Source organism: Cupressus sempervirens, chromosome 3 (genome assembly GCF_028749045.1).
Source record: "Cupressus sempervirens isolate cs-2001-9-10 chromosome 3, ASM2874904v1, whole genome shotgun sequence".
NCBI lineage: Eukaryota > Viridiplantae > Streptophyta > Pinopsida > Cupressales > Cupressaceae > Cupressus > Cupressus sempervirens.
Window position 1 is genome coordinate 122,783,294 of NC_143120.1, and position 24,767 is coordinate 122,808,060.

Here is a 24,767-nt window from a genome sequence, read left to right on the forward strand (position 1 = left end):
AAGTATGAAAATGGGTTTGAGGAGGGAAAGTTTTAATCCTTGTGCTGTTCCTACTATTTTAGCTCCAAAGAAAGGAGGGGAATGGTGTATGTGTATCGATTCACGGGCTATTAATAAGATTACTATTAATAGGTTTCCCATACCAAGAATAGAGGATCTCATGGGTTGTTTGAGTGGTTCTATATACTTTTCCAAGATAGACTTAGTGAGTGGCTACCATCATATTAGAATTAGAAAGGAGGATGAATGGAAGACAACATTTAAGACTAGTGAGGGCTTCAAGAAGTTCAATCAAGTTTACAACTTCAAATGCAAGTTCAAGTTTAAAGATAAAGATTAGAAGGTTCAAGATTGCAAATTCATTTCAAGGCCATGAAAAAAATTCTAAGAGATGAAACAATTGGGTGAGATGAGCCATCACAATTATCCTCAAGGAGTTGATAGTTTCAGAAGAGTTAATCAAAGTTGGTTTGTAACAATCAAGCAAGAATTATTTGAAATTTTAATGGAAACATTCCACAATCTAGGATACAAGCACACGTTCTTAATATATGTAGAGGATAAGAATGATGTGGTGACACCTATCTATCTTCTCCAATAAGCAAATTCCAAAAATAAGCACGAGCAACTAAATCATGCCAAGTGTCCTATTTTCTCTTTGGTTGGAAAAATCATTGTATTTTTTCATTGGCCCATGATTTGGTGCTTTCATGTAATTAGTTGTTAATTTGGCAACCCTAATTAGTGTTTGTAGGGTTTAAATCTTGGCCCTGGATCTTGGATCAGTCTTGGCCCTTCGTTGTAATTGGACATCTATAAAATGCCACAACCTTCTGATTTGTAAAGGGTTTGAACAATTAGACAATCAGTAGTGGAGTTAGAAGCTAGAGAGTAAGTAGTAGATTAGATTAGGCTAGCTAAGGGAGAGACTTGATCAAATTGTTGCTGTAATACATGTTAAAGTGATCGTTAATTCATTGTTGGTTGTTCATGGTGAGTTAGTCAAATCCAGCTTTGAAGTGTTTCACGGTTTCCTCAATCTTCACTTATAGTAGATTGCTTTTCCATGTCGAAGTTGTTTAGTTGAATGAAAGTAATTGTGGAGGTTTACTTGCTTGACTTGACAAACCTAGGCCACTAACTAGTTTATCATAAGTGTGCCTTGTATGGCCGATGAATGAAAGTACTTAACTTCAATTGGTATTGAATCCTTAGTTTGCATCCATTTGATGGGATTGGAAAGGAGATATTGATGTGAAAACTATTTGAGTATTCCTTCGAAGCTTGCAGTAGGTGGGTGGACTCACTGATTAAGTTGCATCTAGTATAGTCCAAGTCCATCCATGATTCCTTGCATTCATAGTTAGAAGTAGAAGTAGGAGTTTAGCTTGAGTTGAAGTTCAAGTAGAAGTGGAAAATCAAAAATATATTTTCATCGCACATTGTGAAGTTGAATCTTTAGAAGGGCAAATAGTTGATATCCATTGAATGAATAATGTAAATCCCCTAAGTGACTACCAACAAGTCACATTATTTCAATGAGTGAGTATCCACAATAGAAGGAACCTTGAAAACATTTCATGATCTTACTTTACAAGCTTAGAATGATACATGACCTTGTCTCAAGAGAGGATTGAATATTTGGTGTTTAATCTCAAAATATCATTTGATTCTGCATTTTGTAGGGAAAGAAAAAGCACATTGACACTTCCTAACAAAGCTGTCTATAGGTGAACTCCTATGGAGAATGAAGAAGTATGAAAAAGGGTTTGAGAAGGGAAAGTTTTAGTCCTTGTGCTGTTCCTATTATTTTAGCTCCAAATAAAGGAGGGGAATGGTGTATGTGTACCGATTCAAGGGCTATTAATAGGTTTCCCATACCAAGAATAGAGGATCTCATGGGTTGTTTGAGTGGCTCTATATACTTTTCCAAGATAGACTTAATCGGTGGCTACTATCATATTATATTTAGAAAGAAGGATGAATGGAGGATAACATTTAAGACTAGTGATGAGTTGTACAAATGGCTTGTTATGCCTTTTGGGTTGTCGAATGCCCCTAGCACATTTATGAGGCTAACAAATGAGTTCTGAAACCATTTCTTAGCAAATTTTTTATTGTATTTTTGGATGATACTTTTGTGTTTAGCAAGTCGAAGGAGCACGTTGAACATTTGAGGTTGGTAGTGCAGAGATTGCATGAGGGATAGTTGTGAATTAACTTGAAAAAGTGTGTGTTTATGTAGGCTGAACTGATTAACTTGGCTTTGTGGACTCCAAAGATGGATAAGGAGAAGGTCCAAGACTCCAGGCCATCCTTGATTGGCCAACACCTTAAAATGTAATGAAGTATGGAGCTTTCATGGTCTTTCTAGTTTTTATAGGAAGTTAATAAGTAATTTCAGTCATGTAGTAGCACCTATTCTTGAGACTATTAAGGGAAGTAAAAGAAAATTTGTTTGGACTAAAGAGGCTGAAGAAAATATCAGATTGAGCAGCCCACTCTCGCTTTTCCTGATTTTAACAAGGTGTTTCAAGTAGAATGCAATGCAAGTGGGTAAGTTATTGGGACAGTCCTAAGTCAAGAAGGTAAACCAATAGCATATTTTAGGAAGAAGCTGAATGATGCTAAAAGGAAGTATTCTTCTTATGTTTTGGGATTTTAAGCTCTGGTTCAGTCCTTAAATAAATGGAGACACTATTTGCTTCCAAAAGAATTTGTTGTGTATGTGGATAACCTTGCTTTGTAGTTAATTAACAGCTAAGACAAGTTGAATTAGAGACATGCTAAATGGGTTGAATACATTAATAGTTTTAATTCTGTTTTGAAGCACAAGAGTGGCCAAATGAATAAAGTTGCTGATGCATTTAGTAGAAATAATTTGCTCTTATGTGAGATACATGCTAACATTGTGGGGTTTGAAGTTTTGAAGGATTTGTATGTCGAAGATGTAGATTTCAAGGAGGCCTATGCTATTTGCAAGAATAGAGAACATTGGATCGATTACCTGATTTAAGAAGGCTTGTTTTTTAAGGGGAACAAGTTGTGTGTCCGTAGAGGCTCTGTGAGCGATAATTTGTTGAAGGAGAAGCATAGTCTGGCTAGTCACATTGGGCAAGATAAAACTTATTTGCAATTAAGTTCTCACTACTAATGGCTTAGGATGCATGCAGATTTGAGAAGGTATGTGGAAGAGTGCATAATTTGTATGGATTTGGTAGGGATTTTGTGTTGGGTTTGCTTCATACACAAAGGGGCAATTGATTCAATCTTTTTTGTGGTAGATAGATTTTTGAAAATAGTGAATTTCATACATCGTAAGAAGACTAGTGATGCCACTAACTTTGCTAATTTGTTCTTTAAAGAAGTAGGATTGCATGGGATTCCAAGTAGTATAATTTCTGACAGGGACACAAAGTTTGTGGGTCATTTTTGTAGGACCCTATGGAAGATATTAGGTACAAATCTGAATTTTAGTTTGGTTTATCATCTGCAAATGGATGGACAATCAGAGGTTGTCAACAAGAGTTTTGGTAATTGATTAAGATGCCTTGTTGGTAGTTCACCTAGAAGCTGAGATTTCATGTTGGTACAAGTTGACTTTGTGTATAATGGTTCTCCAAACAAAAGTACAGGTTTAAGTCCTGTCTATGTTGTGTATGGTATGCACCTGAGAGGCATATTAGAACTTCGTGATCTTGTTGGTATGGAGAAGAGGAGTGTTGATGGGGAGAACTTTTCTCAAGTCATTCCTGATATTCAAGAGAAGGTGGAACAGAACATAGAAGATAGCAACCAACAATACAAAAAGTATGCTGATCAATGGAGACAGTTGCAATTTCAGGATTGGGATCTTGTATTGGCTCTTTTTTTACAAAAAGAGAGAATTCCTAGTGGAACCTACAATAAACTACAGATGAACAAAATTGGATCTTGCCAATTTTGTTAGGAAATTTTCTGCCAATGCCTATTAGATTTCATTGCCCACAAATCTGAATATATCTCCCATTTTCAATATAGCAGATCTCTATCTGTATAAAGAAGATGTAGAAGAGCATGGAACCGAGACAACAATTCCATCTCAGATAGATCAATCTGCAACAATCTCTGCACCACAACAGATAGTATGCATTTTTGGTTAGATGGTTAATGAGAAGGTCCAAGCCATATATGATTGGCCAACACCTAAAAATGTAATGGTGGTATGAAGCTTTTTATGGTTTTTCTAGTTTTTATACGAAGTTAATAAGAACTTTCAGTCATGTAGTAGCACCTATTCTTGAGACTATTAAGGGGAATAAAAGACCATTTCTTTGGCCTAAACAGGCTGAAGAAAATTTCAGATTTCTTAAGCTGAAGGTGAGTAAGCAGCCTATTCTTGCTTTTCCTAGCATTTGACAAGGTGTTTCAAGTAGAATGTGACACAAGTGGGTTAGCTATTGAGGCAGTCCTAAGTCAAGAAGGTAAACCGGTAGCATATTTTAGTGAGAAGTTGAATGATGCTAAAGGGAATTATTCTTCTTTTGATTTGGAATTTTAGACTCTGGTTCAGTCCTTAAAGAAATGGAGACACTATTTGCTTCCAAAAGAATTTGTTGTGTATGTGGATAGCCATGCTTTGCAGTTCATTAACAACCAACACAAGTTGAATCAAAGACATGCTAAATGGGTTGAATATCTTCAGAGTTATAACTTTGTCTTGAAGCATAAGAGTGGCCAAATGAATAAAGTTGCTGATGGTTTTAGTAGAAATAATTTTCTGTTATACAAGATACATGCCAACATTATGTGGGGTTTGAAGTTTTGAACAATTTGTATGCAGGTGTAGATTCCAAGGAGGCCTATGCAATTTGTGGCGATCCTATTTGTGAGAGTAGAGAACCTTGGATGAATTCCTTAATTTAAGAAGGCTGTTGTTTAAGGGGAACAAGTTGTGTCCTTGGAGGCTCCATGAGCGAGAATTTATTCGACGAGAAACATAATGGTAGTCTTGCGAGTCACTTTGGGCAAGATAAACTTATTTGCGATTAAGTAGTCAACACTATGGCCTAGGTGTTATCATGTGGAGCCTAATTAGACTCAGAGGTTAATTGTTCCCCATTTTATTTAACGTGGTTTTCCCCCGGATACGGGGGTTTGGGGGTAGTGCCCCCAAGACAGGATCAAGGGGCAATGCCCCTTGCAGGGTACTGGGGCAAAGCCCCAGGTGCGCTCCTTGTTGTAGTACAGGGTGGGGTAGAGGGGCAATGCCCCCGCAGGTTTTTTGGAGGAAAGCCCAACTAAACTTATTATTGTAAAAGGCATCGGATGCTATTTTTTCTATTGGACGACTTATTCCAACCCTAATTTTGTAGGTGGCAAAAAGCTTGTATAAAATGGCTTAGGGTTAGGGATTTCATAATGTATGATGAGATTGTAGCTTCTTGCAGCAGTATTGAGCTGAAAGGGATTACAAATTGTAATCACTGGATAATAAGAATATTGGACTCGCTATTGGTGGACGTAGCTTAAGGATTGGGTCAACCATGTTAAATCTTTGAGTCTTCTGTTCTCTTCTGTATGATTGATTATTTTCTGATATTGGTTATATTTGCATGTAATTGTTATTTCTATCTCATTAATCCTAACACTAGGATGCATGCAGATTTGAGAAGGTAGGTGGAAAAGTGCAGAATTTGTCAATATGCTAAGTGAAGGAGTCAAAATGCTGGACTTTATCAATTTTTACCAGTTCCGACCAGACCTTGGAATTTAGTAATTTTGGATTTTGCGTTGGGTAAGGGCAATGTTTCAATCTTTGTTGTGGTAGATAGATTTGGTGTATTTCATACAATGTAAAAAGACTAGTGATGCCACTAATATTGCTAATTTGTTCTTTAAAGAAGTAAGATTGCATGGGATTCCATGTAGTTTAAATTTTGATAGGGATACAAAGTTTGTGGGTCGTTTTTATAGGACCCTATGGAAGAAATTGTGTAAAAATCTGAATTTGAGTTTGATTTATTGTCTGCAGACGGATGGACAAACTGAGGTTGTCAACAAGAGTCTTGGTAATTTGTTAAGATGTCTTGCTGGTAGTTCACCTAGAAGTTGAGATTTCATTTTGGTACAAGCTGAATTTGTGTATAATAATTCTCCCCCAAAATGATAGGTTTCAGTCCTTTCTATGTTGTGTGTGATATACTTGAGAGGCATATTAGAACTTTGTGATCTTGTTGGTATGGAGAAGAGGAGTGTTGATGGGGAGAACTTTTCTCAAGTCATTGATGATATTCAAGAGAAGGTGAAACAAAACATAGAAGATAGCAATTAACAATACAAAAAGTATGCCAATCAAAGGAGACAGTTGCAATTTCAGGTTGGGAATTATTAGAATATTGTAATGTTTCTTTAATGGTTAAAGTCTTTAGTTTATTAGGTAATTTCTATTTATGTCTTTAGTTCACCATTGTTTCTTTTGAAACATCATCTTTGTAAATATATACAAGGTAATTTCATGTCCTTTGTTTAATACAACGACATTGATTTTTCATAGTATGGTAAAAGGGCAGGATTGGATTTCATAAACTTTGGTGAATTTTTTAGGAACAATTCAAAGTTCAAACCTCTTCAGATTTAGAATTTTTCCCAGAATTTTGTTTTTCAAATTTTTAAAATAAAAATTGCTCAAGTTATTTTATGGAAATTTTGTGGTTTGTCTTCGAAGATTTTTGCTGAAAATTGCTAGCTTGGTTGAGGATTTTGATTGCGCAATATTTTAGTTTAAGCAAAAGTCTCTTATTGTTGAAGTTTGCATGTACTTGCATATGTATTTTGTGAGTTATATGTACTTGCATGTGTTGTTTTACCATTCCAAGTCTCATGTTTTGCTGCATGAAGGTTTAACAAATGGGCTTTCATAATTTTTTCCTTTTACAAAAATTTTGTTATTCTTTCTTATGTCTCCTTAGAAAACAAATCTTTGTTAGGTTTTAACAATTTTTTACTAAAAAATTATCTGTTGGGTTTTAATAATTTTTTCCTTCAAAATTATTGTTGGGTTTTAGTAATTTTTTCCTCGAAAATGATTTGTTGAATTTTACCCTTTTCCTAAAAAAAAAAGCTTTCTATCTAGTAATCTGTGTCTTCGATTTTGTTGTCTGGTTTTGATTGATTTTAACCTAAAAAATCATGTCAATTTCTTCCAATGTTTCTCTTTAAAAACAAAATTATGGCTTTTTGCTGTCTGTTTTGAGTCGTAGTGCTCATCTACAAAAGTTCGTGGTGAATCATCTTGCAGCCTTTGTATGGTGTAGTGCTCATCTGAAAAAGGGTTTGGCGATTTTCCTCAAAATTGTGATTTTAATCTCAATGTCTCTAGCTATAGGGAGTAATACCTTTGTTACCCAACATCAGATTAGATGGTTTCTTGGTAATTAACATTTTGTAGATCAAAGAAATAATCAAATTAGTAGTGAATGTGATAGCCAAATGAAGGCTATGTTTATGTAAATAGTGATTGACTATAATAGAAGATTATTCTTGAATAAAATAAAATACATAAATTGGATTCCTGTTTTAATTTTCTTGTTTAAAGAAAATCTATAGTTGATTAGTTCCCGTCTCTTTTGGATTAAGTAATTTGTCTTTAAGGTTCTGAAATTTGGTGAGTGATCAGTGAGACTTTCCATCAGCAAAGGACTTGAATTTTCATAATGAATGAAGGTCATTGATGTACAACATTTTTCCTTCAAGCATGTGCGAGGATGTGAGGGCAACACTTGAAAAGGTAGGAAATGCTGTAAATGATAGGGATGCATTAATAGAGTTTATGAGTAAGGAGAAGTTTAGGTTTGTAGTGAGTATATGGCTTGTTTTCTCGTAACAGATAGTTGATAGTGTTGATTTTTCTTTTTCTCGTGCAAGGTATATGTTGAGAGGGAGAATGTTAGGGTAGATGTGTCATGTATATAAGTTTGTGGGTTTTGTCATGCAAGGTATACGTTAAGAGGTGGTATCTCGAGGTAGATGGTATTTCTTTTTCTCATGCAAGGTATCTATTTTTTTAGTTTTTTTGATAGGCAATGGGCTGAAGCCTAGTTTATTTATTATTATTTTTTGTTGAAGCTGATTATCATTATGGGTTAAGCTCAAGTAGACTTGACCCCAAGACCTCCCAAATGAGAGGCTCATAAGCTACCAATGTAGGCTCTTGCCTTCATGCAAGGTATTTATTATTTGTATATTATTCATTAATTATTTATGGTCTCTCATGGAAAAGGGCACCTTCCTTGCGTATCCTATTTTGGTTATCGTTACCTCTCATTTGTTGCTCATGGTTGTGTGGATTGTTTTTTCCTATTTATTCGGTGCTTGAGATAGAGGTTTCATCAATTATTTGTAGGGTATGTGTTGGTGTAGTCTATGTGAGAAGTCTTACGCGCACAAATGCATTTGCAATCTGTTTGGTGTTGTTGGAAACAAAATTAGTTCCACGGAGGCTAGGCTTTTTGCCAAAAGTTTTTTGGGATAAAAATTGCATTGTACTGAACAATTTTGTTTATATTCAATTTGTTGCAAATTATGATTGTATTTGCCAAACATTTCTTCTCTCATTGACCTGTGGAGACTGTTTACCTGATAACTAAGCTTCTTTTTTGTGCTAATTCGTAAACAATGTTCCCAAGGTCAAAGGAAAAATAAAATTGAAAGAAAAGATGATAGGCATGAATCACCTTAGTCAAATTCTAAATTAAGAAAAAAACAAAAATATATCCCTAAAGAATTGGTTTGTGGGAGCTACAAGTTTAACAAAATGTGGGGAATTAAAATCCACCTTACGCTAACATTGTTTGGTGTAAGCAATAAATAACAATTTATGTCATTAGACCTTGAATTAATTAAATGTGTTTATGTTGACTAGTTTAGACAAATAGACAGAAATGATAAATGGAAATGAAGTTGATTCAGCTCTTAGTTGGAATTTGGATCAATAATAAATTTGACTATTGTATTATTGTTACAAACATGAGATTTGGAGCTTGATATTGGATTTATGATTAGAGAATTGAGGTGATAAAAATTTGAGATTTTGAGTGGCTTGCTTGGTATGCCTCGATGTAGGATGGCAATATTTTGTTTAATGCAAGAATCGATGTTTTGTACCTAGTACCTATAGAAAGTGTTTGCTTGGGTGATATCTATCTTAGGAAAACAAGATGCTGCTAGAGAGCACCATTGGGAGCAACCTATGCATTTTTGGAAGTATGAAGCTTCCTTAGCCTTGAGATAGATCCCTAGGTTGAGTTTACCAAAAACAGGGAGAGTGGTGACAAGGGATGTTGGCAAGTTTATGACTATATACATTTATGTCCAATCCGAACAAGTTTATGACTATATACATTTATGTCCAATCCAAACAAATGTGTGATGTAGGTTGGGTTTGATAGAGGATTTTTCAAAGATGACAATGAATGCCATATCTTGAGATTGCTTGCTTTGAAGAGTGGGAATTTGAATTTCGTTAATTCTAGATGCCACAACACAAGTGATTTTTTGAGGAAATTGTAGACCTCTCTCATCTAAAAGGGTTAAACGGTTGGGAATTGAGTCAAAGTAATTTTAAATTGAAGGCTTCGATAGAAAAAAGTGAGATTAGGCTTGGGGTCAATTAGTGGACCAAAAGAGCCAAAATATTTTCTAGAATCATGCTTTAAAGACGTCAAAATTAAGTGGCACAATATGTAGAGGTGAAAGAGTGAATATATTTGTCTTAAATGACTTGTCTCTATATTCTTGGTAAAATGATATACTGACATTTGTCTACATGTTCTATACAAGTACCAATCCACATCTATTATTATTTTTGGTAAACTAATAGTTGGGTTGGGCCATCACCTTTATATATATTGGTAAAAGATTTCATTGTTCTTCTGCCTACAAATTATGCCATACATGAATTGAAAAACACCACATAGATATTGCAGTTGTGAGAATTCAAAATTGCAGCCCCATATGCTAAATACATCTATACTATATCTAAATCCATACCAATTAACCATATATTCTGTATATCTATATTTCTATACCAAAACCTATCATTCTGAGACAAAAAGTGCCATTTCTATATATGGCAACACAAACTTAGCATGTCCTCATACTCCTCTAGTTCCCTTTCCACTCATGGACCTCTTTGTCAAAGGAAAAACACCCACTTCTCGTAACTTCAACCAAGACAACCCTACTTCACAAATCACCACATCCACCTATATGCACTTTTGACAGGGGGGCTTTGGCCTCCTCTCTCACCATTCCTCATGCTTTAGAAGTTATTTGGCAAGATTCATTTAGTTTTTTCTTACGGATCTCTTGAAAAGTCTATTTATACCTACTAGGCCTAATAGCCCTTAATTAGGTCTCCTAATTGAGTTTTTCTTGAATAACTTGCAAAGGCTTTAAATGAAGCCCAAAACCAATCACCATTCATGATACCCTTTTCAGAGTTTTGGTAGATTATTAGGGTTTTTGCTGCCAACCCTTTCTGTACATTGGTCAACCCCAATGTGGCCAAATTATAAAGGAAAGAGCACAGATTGAGGTTTTCAAAGGGTAGGTTCCCTTAAGGATTTCATCTACTCCTAAAAGTTTGTCTAGAGCTTCTTCAAGATCACCTTGATTGATTCAAGTCGTTACCTTGGCTTGATCAATCAATTTCTTGCTTTAGCAACCACCATGAGCATTTGTTCCTAGCTGGGTTTTCATTGTACTCACCTAGGGAATCATAGTAAAAATAGCAAACCAAACTTTTTGAATTTGAGCAAAAGGGAATATATAGTACAAGGACCCTAGTCTCATTCCCCAAAAGGCTGTTGAAGTCCCACTGGTAGAATTCATACTAGGGCCATTTGAATGCCAACCACTTTGGACCTGATAGTGAACATGCTAGAGTAGCATTTTCAATTTACTAAACAAAAGTCAAACACAACTTCAAACCAAAATCAAGAAAGATAATGAATGAACTACTCTATTTGTATAGGGTGATAGGAAAGTAAATTCAATCCATCTAAGATTGTGATATAATTGTCTAGAAATCTTTTGCATTCAAAGTTGCTTTCAAACTAGTTGACACCCAACTTGGAAAAATCCATCTAGAAGGGCTTATATAGACCGCTTCTAACATTTCTAACCATAATTGGCTCCTTCTAATTGCTTTTACATGAAGTTGCACAAGTATGCAACGCTTTTTACAACATTTTGCAATTTTCACCTTTCCACTTGTCAACATGACTCCAATCCTTGTGTTATGACCTAAAACCACCTTTAAGAAACAGTTAACAACCTTTTGAATCCTACTTGACATAATGCACATCTCCCAGGGCCATGAATCTTTGTTTTTTGTAGTCTATCTTTTTTTAAGATCTTTTTATGTAGAGCTAGCCAGGTGGAAACTCTACCTTGGGTAGAATGGCTTTGCTCCATATAAGTTTAGCCGGACAATTCCTTCTTGCCATGTAACTTCGATTTCGTAACCTATGCTAGCTTTGTAGCTCCTTGTGTTTGTTCCACACCATTGAATGATAACCTCCCCATTTGTTGGCATAATCTATTTTTCTTTCACGGGTTGCCTTAGTGCCACTTTTGGTTCTCTGGAACCCATCTTGTAACCTTCATTCCCATGTCATCATCCCATTTTGTTAAAGAGGATCTTCCATAATTGTTGACATTCAATCCCAACACTAGTTTTTCAACTTTGATGGTTTGCAAATCTGGGTAATTTGCTAGAGGTTTATCTCCACCTCAAGAGTCAGTCATCCATTCCTAATTTCCTTTTGGAATATAGGTCCAAATGCAAAATCCCTTAACCACTGTCAAAATTTGTGTTTCTTCATTTTAGTTCAGGTATTTATGGCATAGTATTTGGACCCATTTTTGGTTTCCACGTGTACATATTCCACACAAGTTTAGCACTTGTAGCCATGTTATTATTGCAAATTGTCTCACCTCAGCTCCACGTGCCTTCTTAAGGGAGCAAACTTTGCCCCACACTACCAACATGAATTTATTTTGTTCACTACTTCCACTCTTAGGAAAACATCTCATTATTTGATTTAGGACATCTTTTGTTACTTTTGGGAGTTTCATGCATGGCATGGAGTATATAGGGATTGCTGGTAAGACTGCCTTTAACATCATCAACTTGCTTGCATAGCAGAGCAATTTATCCTTCCAAGTTTCCATTTTACTTTTGCACTTGTTAATTAGATTTTCCTAGTAACTCATACCTAAAAAACCTTCTAGGAAGAGTAGCAATCCTGAGACCTAGAACATGAGCTATATCCGTATGTAGCCTCAATTCCGTGTTGAAAAAGAAGACTTTTGACTTCGCCCAATCGATACTCTACTCGAGGGCCTTGCAATACTTTTGTAGGAAATCTTTCATGGTCCTAGCCTTTGATCTACTTGCGTCTCAAAACAAAATAATAATGTTTGTGAGATGTGAAATATTGTCAATCTCTTCATCAACTTTCATCCTTGTCCAAGTCCCTACCTCTCAAAGGTGTGTTATGCTTCTAACCATAGCTTTGGCCATAATAATGGACAAGAAAGTGGACTAGGGGTCCCCTTGTCTTATGTCCTTGGTGGCGGACATGAATCCATGGGCTGCTCCATTGATCAAGATTGAGAATTTGGGGTTACCTATACAACTCTCTATCCATTGTACCTAATCTTCACTAAACCCAATCCACATTTTGTGATAGAATTTTAAAAAATTTTATTACTTAAAAGGTGCCGAGGTTTTGGCAAGTTTTGAATCAATTATTTGCTGAGTTGTTTCCAAGTTAAAGTTTTGGGTTTGCTGAGTACCCTCGGAGTGTTTGTGGAATATGGTATAGAGGATCCTAGATACCTCTCACATAAAGAGGTGGAAGAAAAATTCATCCAACATTCGTTTGGTTGCTTGGTTTTGCTATTTTGTCCCTTAAAAGAGGAAGTTTGCTTACAGTTGAACTTTGTAGGTAGTGTAGTTCCCTGCTAAAAAAGTTTGTAACTATGTAATGGGGTTTATCACTAAATGGGTTTGGGTCCATGCATGGGTTCCCAGGGGATCACCCTAGTTGTGCTGTAGGTGAACCTATACCTCAACATAATGTCCTCATATTGCTGCAAAGTACCAATTTGACATATTAAATATGTTTACATTTAGTCTTCTATAATTAAACATATGGAAGCTATATAACCTTTTTAATAAGTCCTGATAATATTTTGAATGTGATTGGTGACGCTGGCATGACACACCCTTCCGGTTCCAATGAAACATTTCTAACTTGAGCTATGAACCAGTGAGGCTACAAATGGGGGACCTCATCTCCATATAACAAAGCTGAGGCCCAAACGCCCAAGCACATTGGAAACTTTGGGTGCTGCTTCAAACCTGAATTACCTGAGCTACTATTTCTGCCCTTGTCATCTTGTTTCTTGCTCTCAAGTTCGAACCAAACCAACTCCCTCATCTAATGAGCAAGGAAGGAGATTGATTAAAGATATTCCTTGGATGTGAGCTTTTCCTTTGCCACTTGGATAATGATTTTCAGTCATTTTGTTTGTTTTTAAATATATTAATTAAATTTAGATTTTAATTTCGATTATATTTTGTTGACGATTACAATTAGTTATAAAATTATATATTCTCACGATCATGATTTTATTTACATTGTTTATTATTTGTTTGATTTCATGATTTTTTTTTTGAAAAGTAATAGGCCCTTGCCAAGTATTTTATTTATTATAAAATAATATTAAAACTCCGTTCAGTGCAGGCACTGGTAGGAAAGAATAGAGTTAAAAAAACCTCCAGTCTTGCCTGGGACTTATTAAGTCTGGATATAAACTTTCAATCCCCACGTTAAAATTTTTGGGGCAGAAGTCAAGGAAAACGTCCTCCTTACATAGCGATTCTCAAATTCAAAGAGCACCTTAGTGCTATCCATCACATCAGAATGCATTATGTATAAAAACAACTAAAAGTATCCCTGAAAGTGATGCATGAAACATCCAACTGATTTGCCGGTCTAATTCTTCATCCTGAAAATCATATCTATTCCCGTTGACTGCAGATTAACTAACATTCTAAAGATTGTCCAATTTCACTTCAACCATGGTTTATTTAATTTTTTTTTTTCAATTATGATCAGGCATTAGCATATTTATGTTGATTTTTGATGTATAAATTGTTTATTTATAATCAAGCTTATTTTATATTTATATATTGAATATTTAGCTAATATGTCTATTTATTTTTAATAATTAATATATACCCAAACCAATCCTAGCCTGTTACCTGTGGTAAATTCTTTGACTGGTGTGGTTGCCAGGATCTTGAGATTCCTGAGCCTTCCTGCATCTTTCCCTTGCCTCTGGTATGCTTCTGCACTCTGTATATTCAGTCTTACTTCATGGATGATTACTCTATGAGTTGAGATGGGGCAAGGCCTTCAAAGGTAACATTATTATTGATTAGAGTTTTTACTTTGGATCTTTGGCCATACCTTTGGCATTTACCTTTTGGCTCTTTCATTGAATCTGTCAAGACACTAAAGATTTATTTCTTAATGTTCTCTATTGGTGATTTTAATGGTTTTTTTTGTTTTCATGACCTTATTTTAATTAGAGATTGTAAGCCTTTTGTTTGCAAAAATGTTCAGTGCCATAATTGTTTTCCTGGCTTGTTTGAGAAGTGGGACACATACAAAAATAATCAATAGCATCATTGTTTCCTTGAATCTGATTGAGAAGTGGGGCATATGTTGTCTAGCATTCAGAACTTTCTTTACAAATATGCAATGTCCAGAGTGCTTTAATGATAATGCTTTTGGAATGATGGCTCTCCTAAAATAGGGAGGGTGGGAAACAGATGAAACCAAAGAGGAGGCAGCTAGACGAGAAGCACTAGAAGAAGCAGGAGTTCGAGGAGAGATTAAGGTTAGTGTATATTATTAAATAGAACTTCCTATTTTACCAATTTGTTGGTATTTTATTGCGTTTTCACTTATTATGTCATTACCTCGTTTTCACTTTGCCATGCATTTACCTTGTGGATTACTAATTGTCTTCCTAGCAGTGCATCTTCTATGAGGCTTGCTCTTTTGACAGTTTTCATATTGTGAAGGTTATGTAGTTGGGTCTATAACCTTGGGTGAGTCAAGTAGCTTGCTAAAAGTATGAAAGGAATTTCAGTCTGTACTACTTTATTTGACAAAAATAGAAATTTCTATTCAACTTTGTAGAAATTTTGTTTTGCTTAAAGACCTTTTCTTTTAAAAAGTGAAGAAGTCCTTGAAAAGAAAACATTTCTTCCATTAGATACATGATATCTAGTAATTATTTGGTGAAATCAAAATGCTTGGAACATTGAGAAATTTCGGTTGCTTGATTGCCCATATCAACTCTTTCAAGACCTTATCCAAGCAGTCCAATGACAGTTATGAATGGTACTATTTTTCTCTCGAACCTAGTAGATGCTGATCTGTAATATTTCTTGAGATCATTTGTTCCTGTGGGCTGGCCGGATATGTTTATTGTTCCAAGTTTAATGTAGTTTATTTACGCTTGGCTTTTAGATTTATTCTTATTTATGCGCGGCTTTTGAATTGTTGGCCTCTGGCTTGAACATACTCTGCCTGTGAAATTGAAGTACTTTTTAGTTTGATGTGGAAGCAGGTGCAAGCTTGACTTGGAATACAAATATTGAAGTGTTAACTTCTCATGGCTTTCTTTATTTAAACATATTACTCGTTATTCAGCAGGGCATTCAAATTTAGTTTTTTACTAAAGAAATTAGGGCATATTACATGCTCTTAGAAGTATCAACAATTTAGATCGATGCAGTACAGGTGGTAGAATAAAATAAATTTTCAAGGGAATAGAATCCATTCCATACCAATACAAGAGAATATGTTGCACTGTACAAATCACAAATATTTTATGACAAGTATATGGTGCTAAATAGATTTGTAAGACAACATATATGCAGGAAAACTACAGTATATTAATACACGGGATTACGATTGTAGGGTGACATGCACAAAGGGTTTTGTTTATTTTGAGGTCGACATATTTCTCATTGATTGCAACGTTTTCATGATTTCTTAGAGAAAGCAAAATGACCAAACTCTCCATCAGAATCTTACCTCATTTACATGTTTTGACGATTTTTGATATATGAACAATTGCAACATTTAATGTGCAAAGTAATTTTTTGTTAAAAGTTTTAAAAAATTGCATAATATTTTTTTGTCATAATATGTGACATATGCATTGAATTTAGAGTACTACTCAAAATACATCTGTAAATAGTGGTTTAATTTGTCAAAACATACACCATAAGAAGACTACCATGTTTCATTTATAAGTCTGAGGTTAGCCTGAGGCATGAATCTGAAGAATAAAGTAATTTCATATTTGAGTTTTACATGCAACAAATACTGTTACCTAAAATATGTAAAATGGAAGAATAATGAGCCTATCTAAGGTGTGCCTTTGATGTTGAATTTTGTTATATAAATTAATTGATGAGAATTGGTTGATTATTGTCATTGGTTGGTCACGAAGGGTGTAGTGCTTACTTCTCTTTGGTAATTATGTAAATGCCAAAAAAAATATTGTATATTCCGTTGTTTTGTATATTAAGTGTTTCTGTTGCAGTGGGGTAGCTGCTTTGCTTAATTAGTAAGTATCCAATTATTATAAAGCCTTGACATAATTAAACATGCCTGCCTTTATCTCAATGACTGATTCTAAGCATAGGGTGTGCTTGAGCTTCTCAAATGCTCTAATTGCTGTCGCATTACATCAGAATGATTCTGATTGGATAGTTGATGAAATTGTTAGGCAGTGTGAGGGAGATGGATTTAGTAGAAGTTTAGACAATAGTTTACAAACTGCTTGTCACCTTATTTTTTAATTCATCCTATTGGTGAACTGATTGTCTTCAATGGAAGCATATAAAGATAAATAGCTACTAATCTAGAGGAGTTTCTTTCTATTTGAACACTGATAGCTATGAGCTTGTTTGCATCATTCATTTAGGGCAAGACTTTTGAAGCCCATTTGTCTCAAGATCATGTAACTAGGAGTGTTGCAGCTATTCTCAAGGGTAGGGATTTCGAATTTTGTTAACAACTAAAGAGCAATTTGTGGTAATTGGTTTATGTGGGGTAGGTTGACTTTGGAAGAGGATTTTTTAGAACCATAATAGCAAGAAGACATATCTGGATCCCTACGATCCATCTTGGTGTTGCAAACAAGCCTCTGGTACAGGAGAAGAATACAAAGATGTCTATCAACATCATCTAGGGGCATCTCCTAACAGTTTTTGGAACCATAATGGCAAGAAGACATATCTGGATCCCTACGATCCATCTTGGTGATCTAAACAAGCCTCTAGTACAGGAGAGAGATACAAAGATGTCTATCAACATCATCTAGGGGCATCTTTTAACAGTTGTATGCATATTTTGATTAAAAACAATGAAGAATTAAAAGAAATAAAATTTTAAGACATAAAATTAAAAGATCAAATTTTTGTTAACGTATCCTTACATAATCCTAGGTGTAGTAGGACACTATTCTATATTTCATGTTTCTGATATGCTATAGAAGTCAAACAGTCATTTTAAAGTTAAATTGCTAGTTATTCTTGATTAATATGTGAATTTTACATGACTGGCGTAGGGTTTTCTTGGAATACTTTCTTCTTGTCTAATTCCCTGTCCATTTCATTTTGCAAATCTTTTCCTGTGCATGGAGAAGAAGTCACAGATTGTTGCATGTCTGTTTAGCACATTCATTCTAATTTTCAATGCTCATGTTTCCTGTGTGCAATTTCTAATTTTATTGTGGAGATTTATTCAATACATGAACCAAGCTCCGCATTTCCTTTAAAGAAGAATCTGCTCTACATTCATATGCTTCCTGAGGCTAGCTGTAGGACTGTTGCCTTTGTTCATATTCAAGACATTGGTTCTAATAATGTCAAATTAGTTTGGCAATAATGCATCTGTTCCTCAAAAGTAGAATGCTGCACATAGGGTAAATCTAAGTTGCTGTGGAGGCATGCATTTCTATATGCTGATGGGACGGAGACACACAGTCTCCCAAAGATTGAATGTTCAACATATCCACCTGTAATTATCCTTATTCAGCACCCCTAAACTGCATCTGCTTTTCGTTTCTCAAATCCTTATCTTTGGATGCTTTGTGTTTACTGATACATCTATGCATTGTTAGTCAGCAAGTGGCAATCAATGTGTTAAAGCTAGCTAAATCTACTACTGAATTCACACACAATGAGAAACTCAAAATCAAAGAATCAACATAGAAAACGAGCATGGGTTTTTGGTTCTAGTTTGTTGCACACAAGTCTGTGCAAATACATAAAAGACTTGGTGATTTTCATTGGTAAGATAGGGTTTGCATTTTCCATTTTGGTTCCCATTCTAAGTGGATGTTTTAGCAACTATTTTTTGAAGGGATGGTATAAAAATTTAGAAGGGAATTCAGAAGAAATAGGTGAAACTTTGGGGCACTCCCCCTCCCCCCACCCTGCTTGGACCCTGTGTTGCAGGGACAGGGGTTGGGAACAGGGATGGGGCATCCTTCCCCTCTCCCACCACCTTTCAGCCACAATTGCTTTGCTGGGGTGCAGGGATGCCACAACATCCCTAGAATGGACGTGGGGATGCCTAGGTGTCCCTTTGAGTATCTTGGTGATGTCTGTGCATCCCCAGTTGGTGGCAATAGAGAAGTGCATTTAAAAAAGTGTTTTTTAATTGTGTTTTGGTTTCGATTCCAACTCGAATTGAAGGTGGGTCCCATCTAGGCCCCTCCAAGCCTACAAATGCACCTCCAATATTCATTTTTGTTCACAATCGCATTTCACATTGTTTGCTGCAAGTTACAGCAGATAGAGAAGAGTGAGAAGGAGAGAAAGGAAAGGAATGAGTACAAGAAGAAGAGAAAGAGTCTACACCTTTCTTGAAGAGATTTTTCAAGCACAAGGTAGGGTTTTCTAGTTTTATTTTCTGATTTTCATTTTCATGTACAATTTAGAAGGGAATTCAGAAGAAATAGGTGAAACTTTGGGGCACTCCCCCTCCCCCCACCCTGCTTGGACCCTGTGTTGCAGGGACAGGGGTTGGGAACAGGGATGGGGCATCCCTCCCCTCCCCCACCACCTTTCAGCCACAATTGCTTTGCTGGGGTGCAGGGATGCCACAACATCCCTAGAATGGACGTGGGGATGCCTAGGTGTCCCTTTGAGTATCTTGGTGATGTCTGTGCATCCCCAGTTGGTGGCAATAGAGAAGTGCATTTAAAAAAGTGTTTTTTAATTGTGTTTTGGTTTCGATTCCAACTCGAATTGAAGGTGGGTCCCATCTAGGCCCCTCCAAGCCTACAAATGCACCTCCAATATTCATTTTTGTTCACAATTGCATTTCACATTGTTTGCTGCAAGTTACAGCAGATAGAGAAGAGTGAGAAGGAGAGAAAGGAAAGGAATGAGTACAAGAAGAAGAGAAAGAGTCTACACCTTTCTTGAAGAGATTTTTCAAGCACAAGGTAGGGTTTTCTAGTTTTATTTTCTGATTTTCATTTTCATGTACAATTGTTTTTGTTGTTACAATGTTTTCTCATTTTTGTTGTTTCATTTTCTACATCATATTTTATGTTGGAACCTTGACAGCAAAATAAAGAACCATTATGATTCTCCATTTTTTCCCTCAAGGGTCAAGCTTGAATTTTTTAAAAAGTTTGTTTAGAATTTTAAATTTGGAACTTGTTAAATTTGTTTAAATTTAGAGTTTAATTTTTTTTAAAGTAAGCTGAAACTAGGTGCTTATTGAATTTATTTTCATTTTGTGAAATGCAGTGTCACAATGAACTCCCATGGTCATGATATGAGTAAGGATGCGATGAAAATTCATTCTCAAGGTGAAAGCAATCAAAATATGAGCATGATGGGGCTAAGGGGGGTGAGAGTATGGGGCTGATCTGGAAGGCCAAACTAGTTCCATGGTTAGTGTACACTCTCTCTTTGGAGAGGAAAAGGTGTGGATTTACGTTTGATCATAAAACTATCCACTATAGAATTGAGTTCAAGAAGCTTTGGGGTGTTGTTGAAGATAGTGCAGTTGCAATGCCTACTACTTTGTTTGGTGAGAATTAGGTTCAAGCTTTCTAGTAGATGCAAAGGTAGCTACATGTTTCTACTCGTACATTGCATTAGAGAGCAACAATGATGTTAGGGTCAGCCTTAGCCTTAGAACCTTCATCCACTCATAGTGCTATGATTCAATTTCGAGAGGGCATTGACAAGGGGGAACACAATATGCAGAGTAACCCCATAGCTGATTTGTTTAATGTGCAACTCAAGGATTAGATAGATGATGCCACTGGAAGCTTTTTACCATGACATCCCATTCATGTAGCTCTATCTCTTTATGATAAGGAGATGATGTCGATGGTGGCGAAGGTAGGACCATCTTATGTGCTACCAAGCGAGCACAGATTGAGGACTATGATCTTGGATCATACCTTTTTCAAGATCAGTGTTTTGATGTAGTAGGTGAAAGCATGCTAGGTGGAGTTTGGGTGCAACACAATTATGGACAAGTGGACAAACATTAGGCATTGCCCACCCATCAACATTACATGGGCAGGGGGACCATATTTTCTGAGGGTGGTTGATTTTTTCAGGGTATCGTAAAGTTTGATTGGATTGGGCCACAAAATTTGGTTTAAGTGGTGGTAAATGCAACACGTATGCACATCTGTAGAAAAGCTTATTGAGGCAGCCTATAAACATATTTGGTGGATGACATGTTTTGTGCATGCCGTGAAAATGCATTGAAGGACATGGGGAAGATTGACTGGATTAGAGGAGTGGACAACAATGCGTGAGATGTGCAGATGTTTATCTACAACAACAACACTTCACATGCACTCTCCAAGAGCTTCACAAAGGAGTTTTTGAAACCAATTGAGACCATATATGCATCTTATTTCATTCTTTTGGAGAAATTGGTTGAGTTGCAAGAGGCATTGCAACTCATGTTTGTGACAAATGATAGGAATTGGTGGGTAGAGAGAGCTGGGGAAGACAGAGTGAAGTATTGTGGAGGGGTGCAAAATACATAATCTCTGTTATTACTCTTGTTTTCTAGGTCATTAGATGTGACAATGGGGATGCACCTACCTTTAAAGAGATATGTATGAGTGCATTGATTCCACACTTTATCAGATGATGGCTATTGTGCAAGAGAAGGGCCCCATTTTAGCATCCTACAATGAGCACAATTCACCAATCATTTAGTGGAGATGGGATAAGATGAAATCTCCCTTGCTCATGGCTTCTTATGCATTGAATTTGAAGTGGTACATGCCTAGACCTAGTAGAATCTCATCAATTCAAGATGATATGAGTTGAGTTGTAGGTTCTTCAGGCGCACTGATAGGATGTTGTAACTATAATTACCCATTCAAGATTTAGTATTCTTATACTGCAATTATAAAGTTAGACTTAGAGGAAAGGGTTACCAAAAATAGATTTAACTTCAATTGCTCGATATAAATTCTTATCCTTTATAGACTTTAGTCACTATTTGATTTATTTTACTCCATATACTTACCTTTCATTAATTCTTTATACTAATAACAATAGGTATATCTCCCCTTTATGACACGTGTTTATTCCACCTTAAATTGTTGCTCTACTTCCTTAACCAAGTGATCCCCTATGAATTTATGTTCACTTTACTTTAATTACTATTCTTTTAATTATTGTTTGTATATAATATTTTATAATAACTGAGTGGCAACCCTACTTCTTTCAACTTCCACATTTAGTTGCTGCTTTTTATCCTCTGCCCATTTGTATCTTTGTCACTGCCTTGTATGTTCTATGCTCCCTTCCTTGTCCTTAATTTATTGCTCCTTCTTACGGTTAACTCCTCATACAATTAAGATTGCCTTCAATTCAGAATTTTCTTCTCATCGGTTGCTAAGGTTCTTAGCATTTATTTGTTGCTACCATTGCTCATCAACTTCTTTTTATCCATTGTCTATAATAACACACACATCATATGTCAACAACTCTCTTTAATGTTCACGTTCCCTTTATCTTGCACCTTTATACAGTTTCTACACATGTTTTTTGTTAATGTTGTAGCTTTATGTAACAAACGAATTTTCATAACCAATTTAAAGACGCCTAAAGATCTAATATCTTCTAACTTTATAAGTAACTGATTCCATTTCACATGACAATGACTTCTTTTAAGAACAACAAAAAATAACTGTATTAATATACGGTAAAATGACTATTAACTAATCCAATTGTATTTTCATGTTCAGCTGATATAACAAGAAACATATTCATTGTAAACAATTTAACCATTCCTAACTGAAATCATATTCAGCTGAAAAATAAAGCAACGAATATCTTCCTTAACTGAAATCATGCTTAACTGAAAGTATACATATTCTTATTCAAATTTAGGTGGCAATTAACTACCCTAATTGAAATAAAAAGAAGACTATCTAATATTCATGCTAAATGATTAGCAAGTAAAAGATTGAAAAACGTATAGTAATAATAGAGGATCCTTTATCTGGTTGTGCAAGCTGTGGCATTGGTGAGTGGAGAAGCATTGACATAGGCTTAACCTCCCAACCTCGGAGCATACTTATCCCCACACATCCTAACATATTAGAACGACCCTCCCTACTTTGAGATCAGGCTTGGGATGTTTTTCAGTCTAGCCATTTGAGCTATCGGGTGGTTTGAATGCCCAATCAGTTATACCTATATAACTGATGTCGATGGACATCAAGTGATCACAAAATGACACATACGCCTATAAACTACCTTGGCCAAGGATTTCCGTTTGGGTTCAACGACCCAATCACCACCACTCGACTTGACGATAGATTCCATTACAGGGATAGCATGAGCAATTAAGTGTTTCATTACATAGTTATTCATATCTGATTTCATTCTTGGTTCTTGCAGGTTAACTCCACCTCTTCACCATTTCATGGCTTCTTTGTCGGTGAATCCTAGGTGCCTAAAAGATTATGATCATTCTGTTTTATTTACACCTCTTCACCATTTCATGGCTTCATTGCCGATGAATCCTAGGTGTTTGAAAGATTATAAACATTCTGTATTTACTTACACCTCTTCACCATTTCAGGGCTTCATTGCCGGTGAATCCTAGGTGTTAGTGAATTTAAGAGCATTCTATTCTTTATTTTGGGGATGATAGCATGGTTATTGATAATGGTTCATACAATCATTTAAAGTTCCTACAACTACCATTCGATTTCAGAATTGATGTTTTCAATCACAATGATAATACTAAAAAGATCTTTAATGAAATTCTATGAAAATGCAAGAGACCAACAACAAGGTATTGTGTAGTAATCTCAATCCTAACATTGTATAGCCAGCTGCAGTCGGACTTATACTCGAAAAAGAAGGAATATGAAATATGAAGGCATGCATTCATGACCTAAGATTGTATGTGCTTGAGGTTTCAACTGAATTTAGCTCCTCATGTCATTGGTCGGAACTCTTGTTTGGCTTATTGTTTCGCCTACTTGATTGAACTCGATTTGTAGATGGCAAACGTTAGGCGAAACAAGGAAAGAACATAATAATATTGGTTTATGCAGACGAAATGAATGGTTTCGGCTAGGAATGTATACACTTGGCTTGAATGGAAAACGTAGTAGATAGTGGAAAAAGGGAGATGCCGTCTTGGTTGATTCACAGCTTCTCTTAAGGCTAGCCGTGGCTCCTTGGCTTCTATCGTTTTCAAAAAGTCCATTCGAATTCCAAACTATGATTCGATTTGAAAGGAAGAAAATGAAGAGGGAAAAGAAATGAAGAAAAGGAGGAGTTGAAGAGATTATAATTTCATTTTATTACTATTGTAATACATTCTTATATACGTTCACATAAGTATATCGATGAGGTGACATCTTTAGATTATGGTACTATAATTTATTGGTGCCATTTCATTTTTATATTTATGTGTTCGTATGTAAGTGTTTATTATAATGATATGATAAAAAATTAATAAACAATCTCTTGAGGTATGTATTATATTTTAAATTAGATTATTTTATGTTTCTCGTATATTGTTTTCTTAATAGCTCATGCGGGTCCCATAATGTAACCTATGGACAAGTCATCGTATCCCTTCCAAGGAAGTCTAAGGTCATACCTGCCGATCCTGATGATTGAACCAAACGAACATCCCATTCCGATGATCCCGTTTAACAATGCTTCCCCTCTCTTTAATCTTCTCTTGCAATCACCTATGAAAACACTTTTTCCATAATAATAATTCCATAGTAATTCAAAATAAAACATATTAATCACTAATGTAATTGAAACAACTACTAATCAACAATTAGTACAACGTATATAAATAACTAACTCATTTCACATGACCATGAAAAGAAATAATTCGTCACCGACCATATCATCAACAGTTAGTACAATGTATATAAATAACTAACTCATTTCACAGGATCATGAAAAGAAATAATTTGTTATTGACCATATCATCAACAATTAGTACAACGTATATAACTAACTCATTTCACAGGATCATGAAAAGAAATAATTTGTTAAACCAACAGTTATGATAAAAAAAAAATTAGGGAAAAATTTGGGATGTAATACTTTAGGCAGATTGAATTGACCTAGTGATAATCATTCT

The 24,767-nt window shown here is 35.5% G+C and overlaps 1 protein-coding gene across 2 annotated transcripts in view; it reads left to right on the forward strand.

Annotated features, from left to right (window-relative positions):
- Nucleotides 1-24,767, forward strand: part of LOC149565082 (nudix hydrolase 16, mitochondrial-like) — a 68,910-nt gene that overhangs the window by 17,552 nt on the left and 26,591 nt on the right. For both annotated transcript variants that reach the window (XM_089818632.1, XM_089818633.1), the window contains exon 3: nucleotides 14,875-14,958. In XM_089818632.1, coding sequence (XP_089674758.1) covers nucleotides 14,875-14,958 — 84 coding nt within the window. The remainder of the gene's footprint in view (nucleotides 1-14,874; nucleotides 14,959-24,767) is intronic.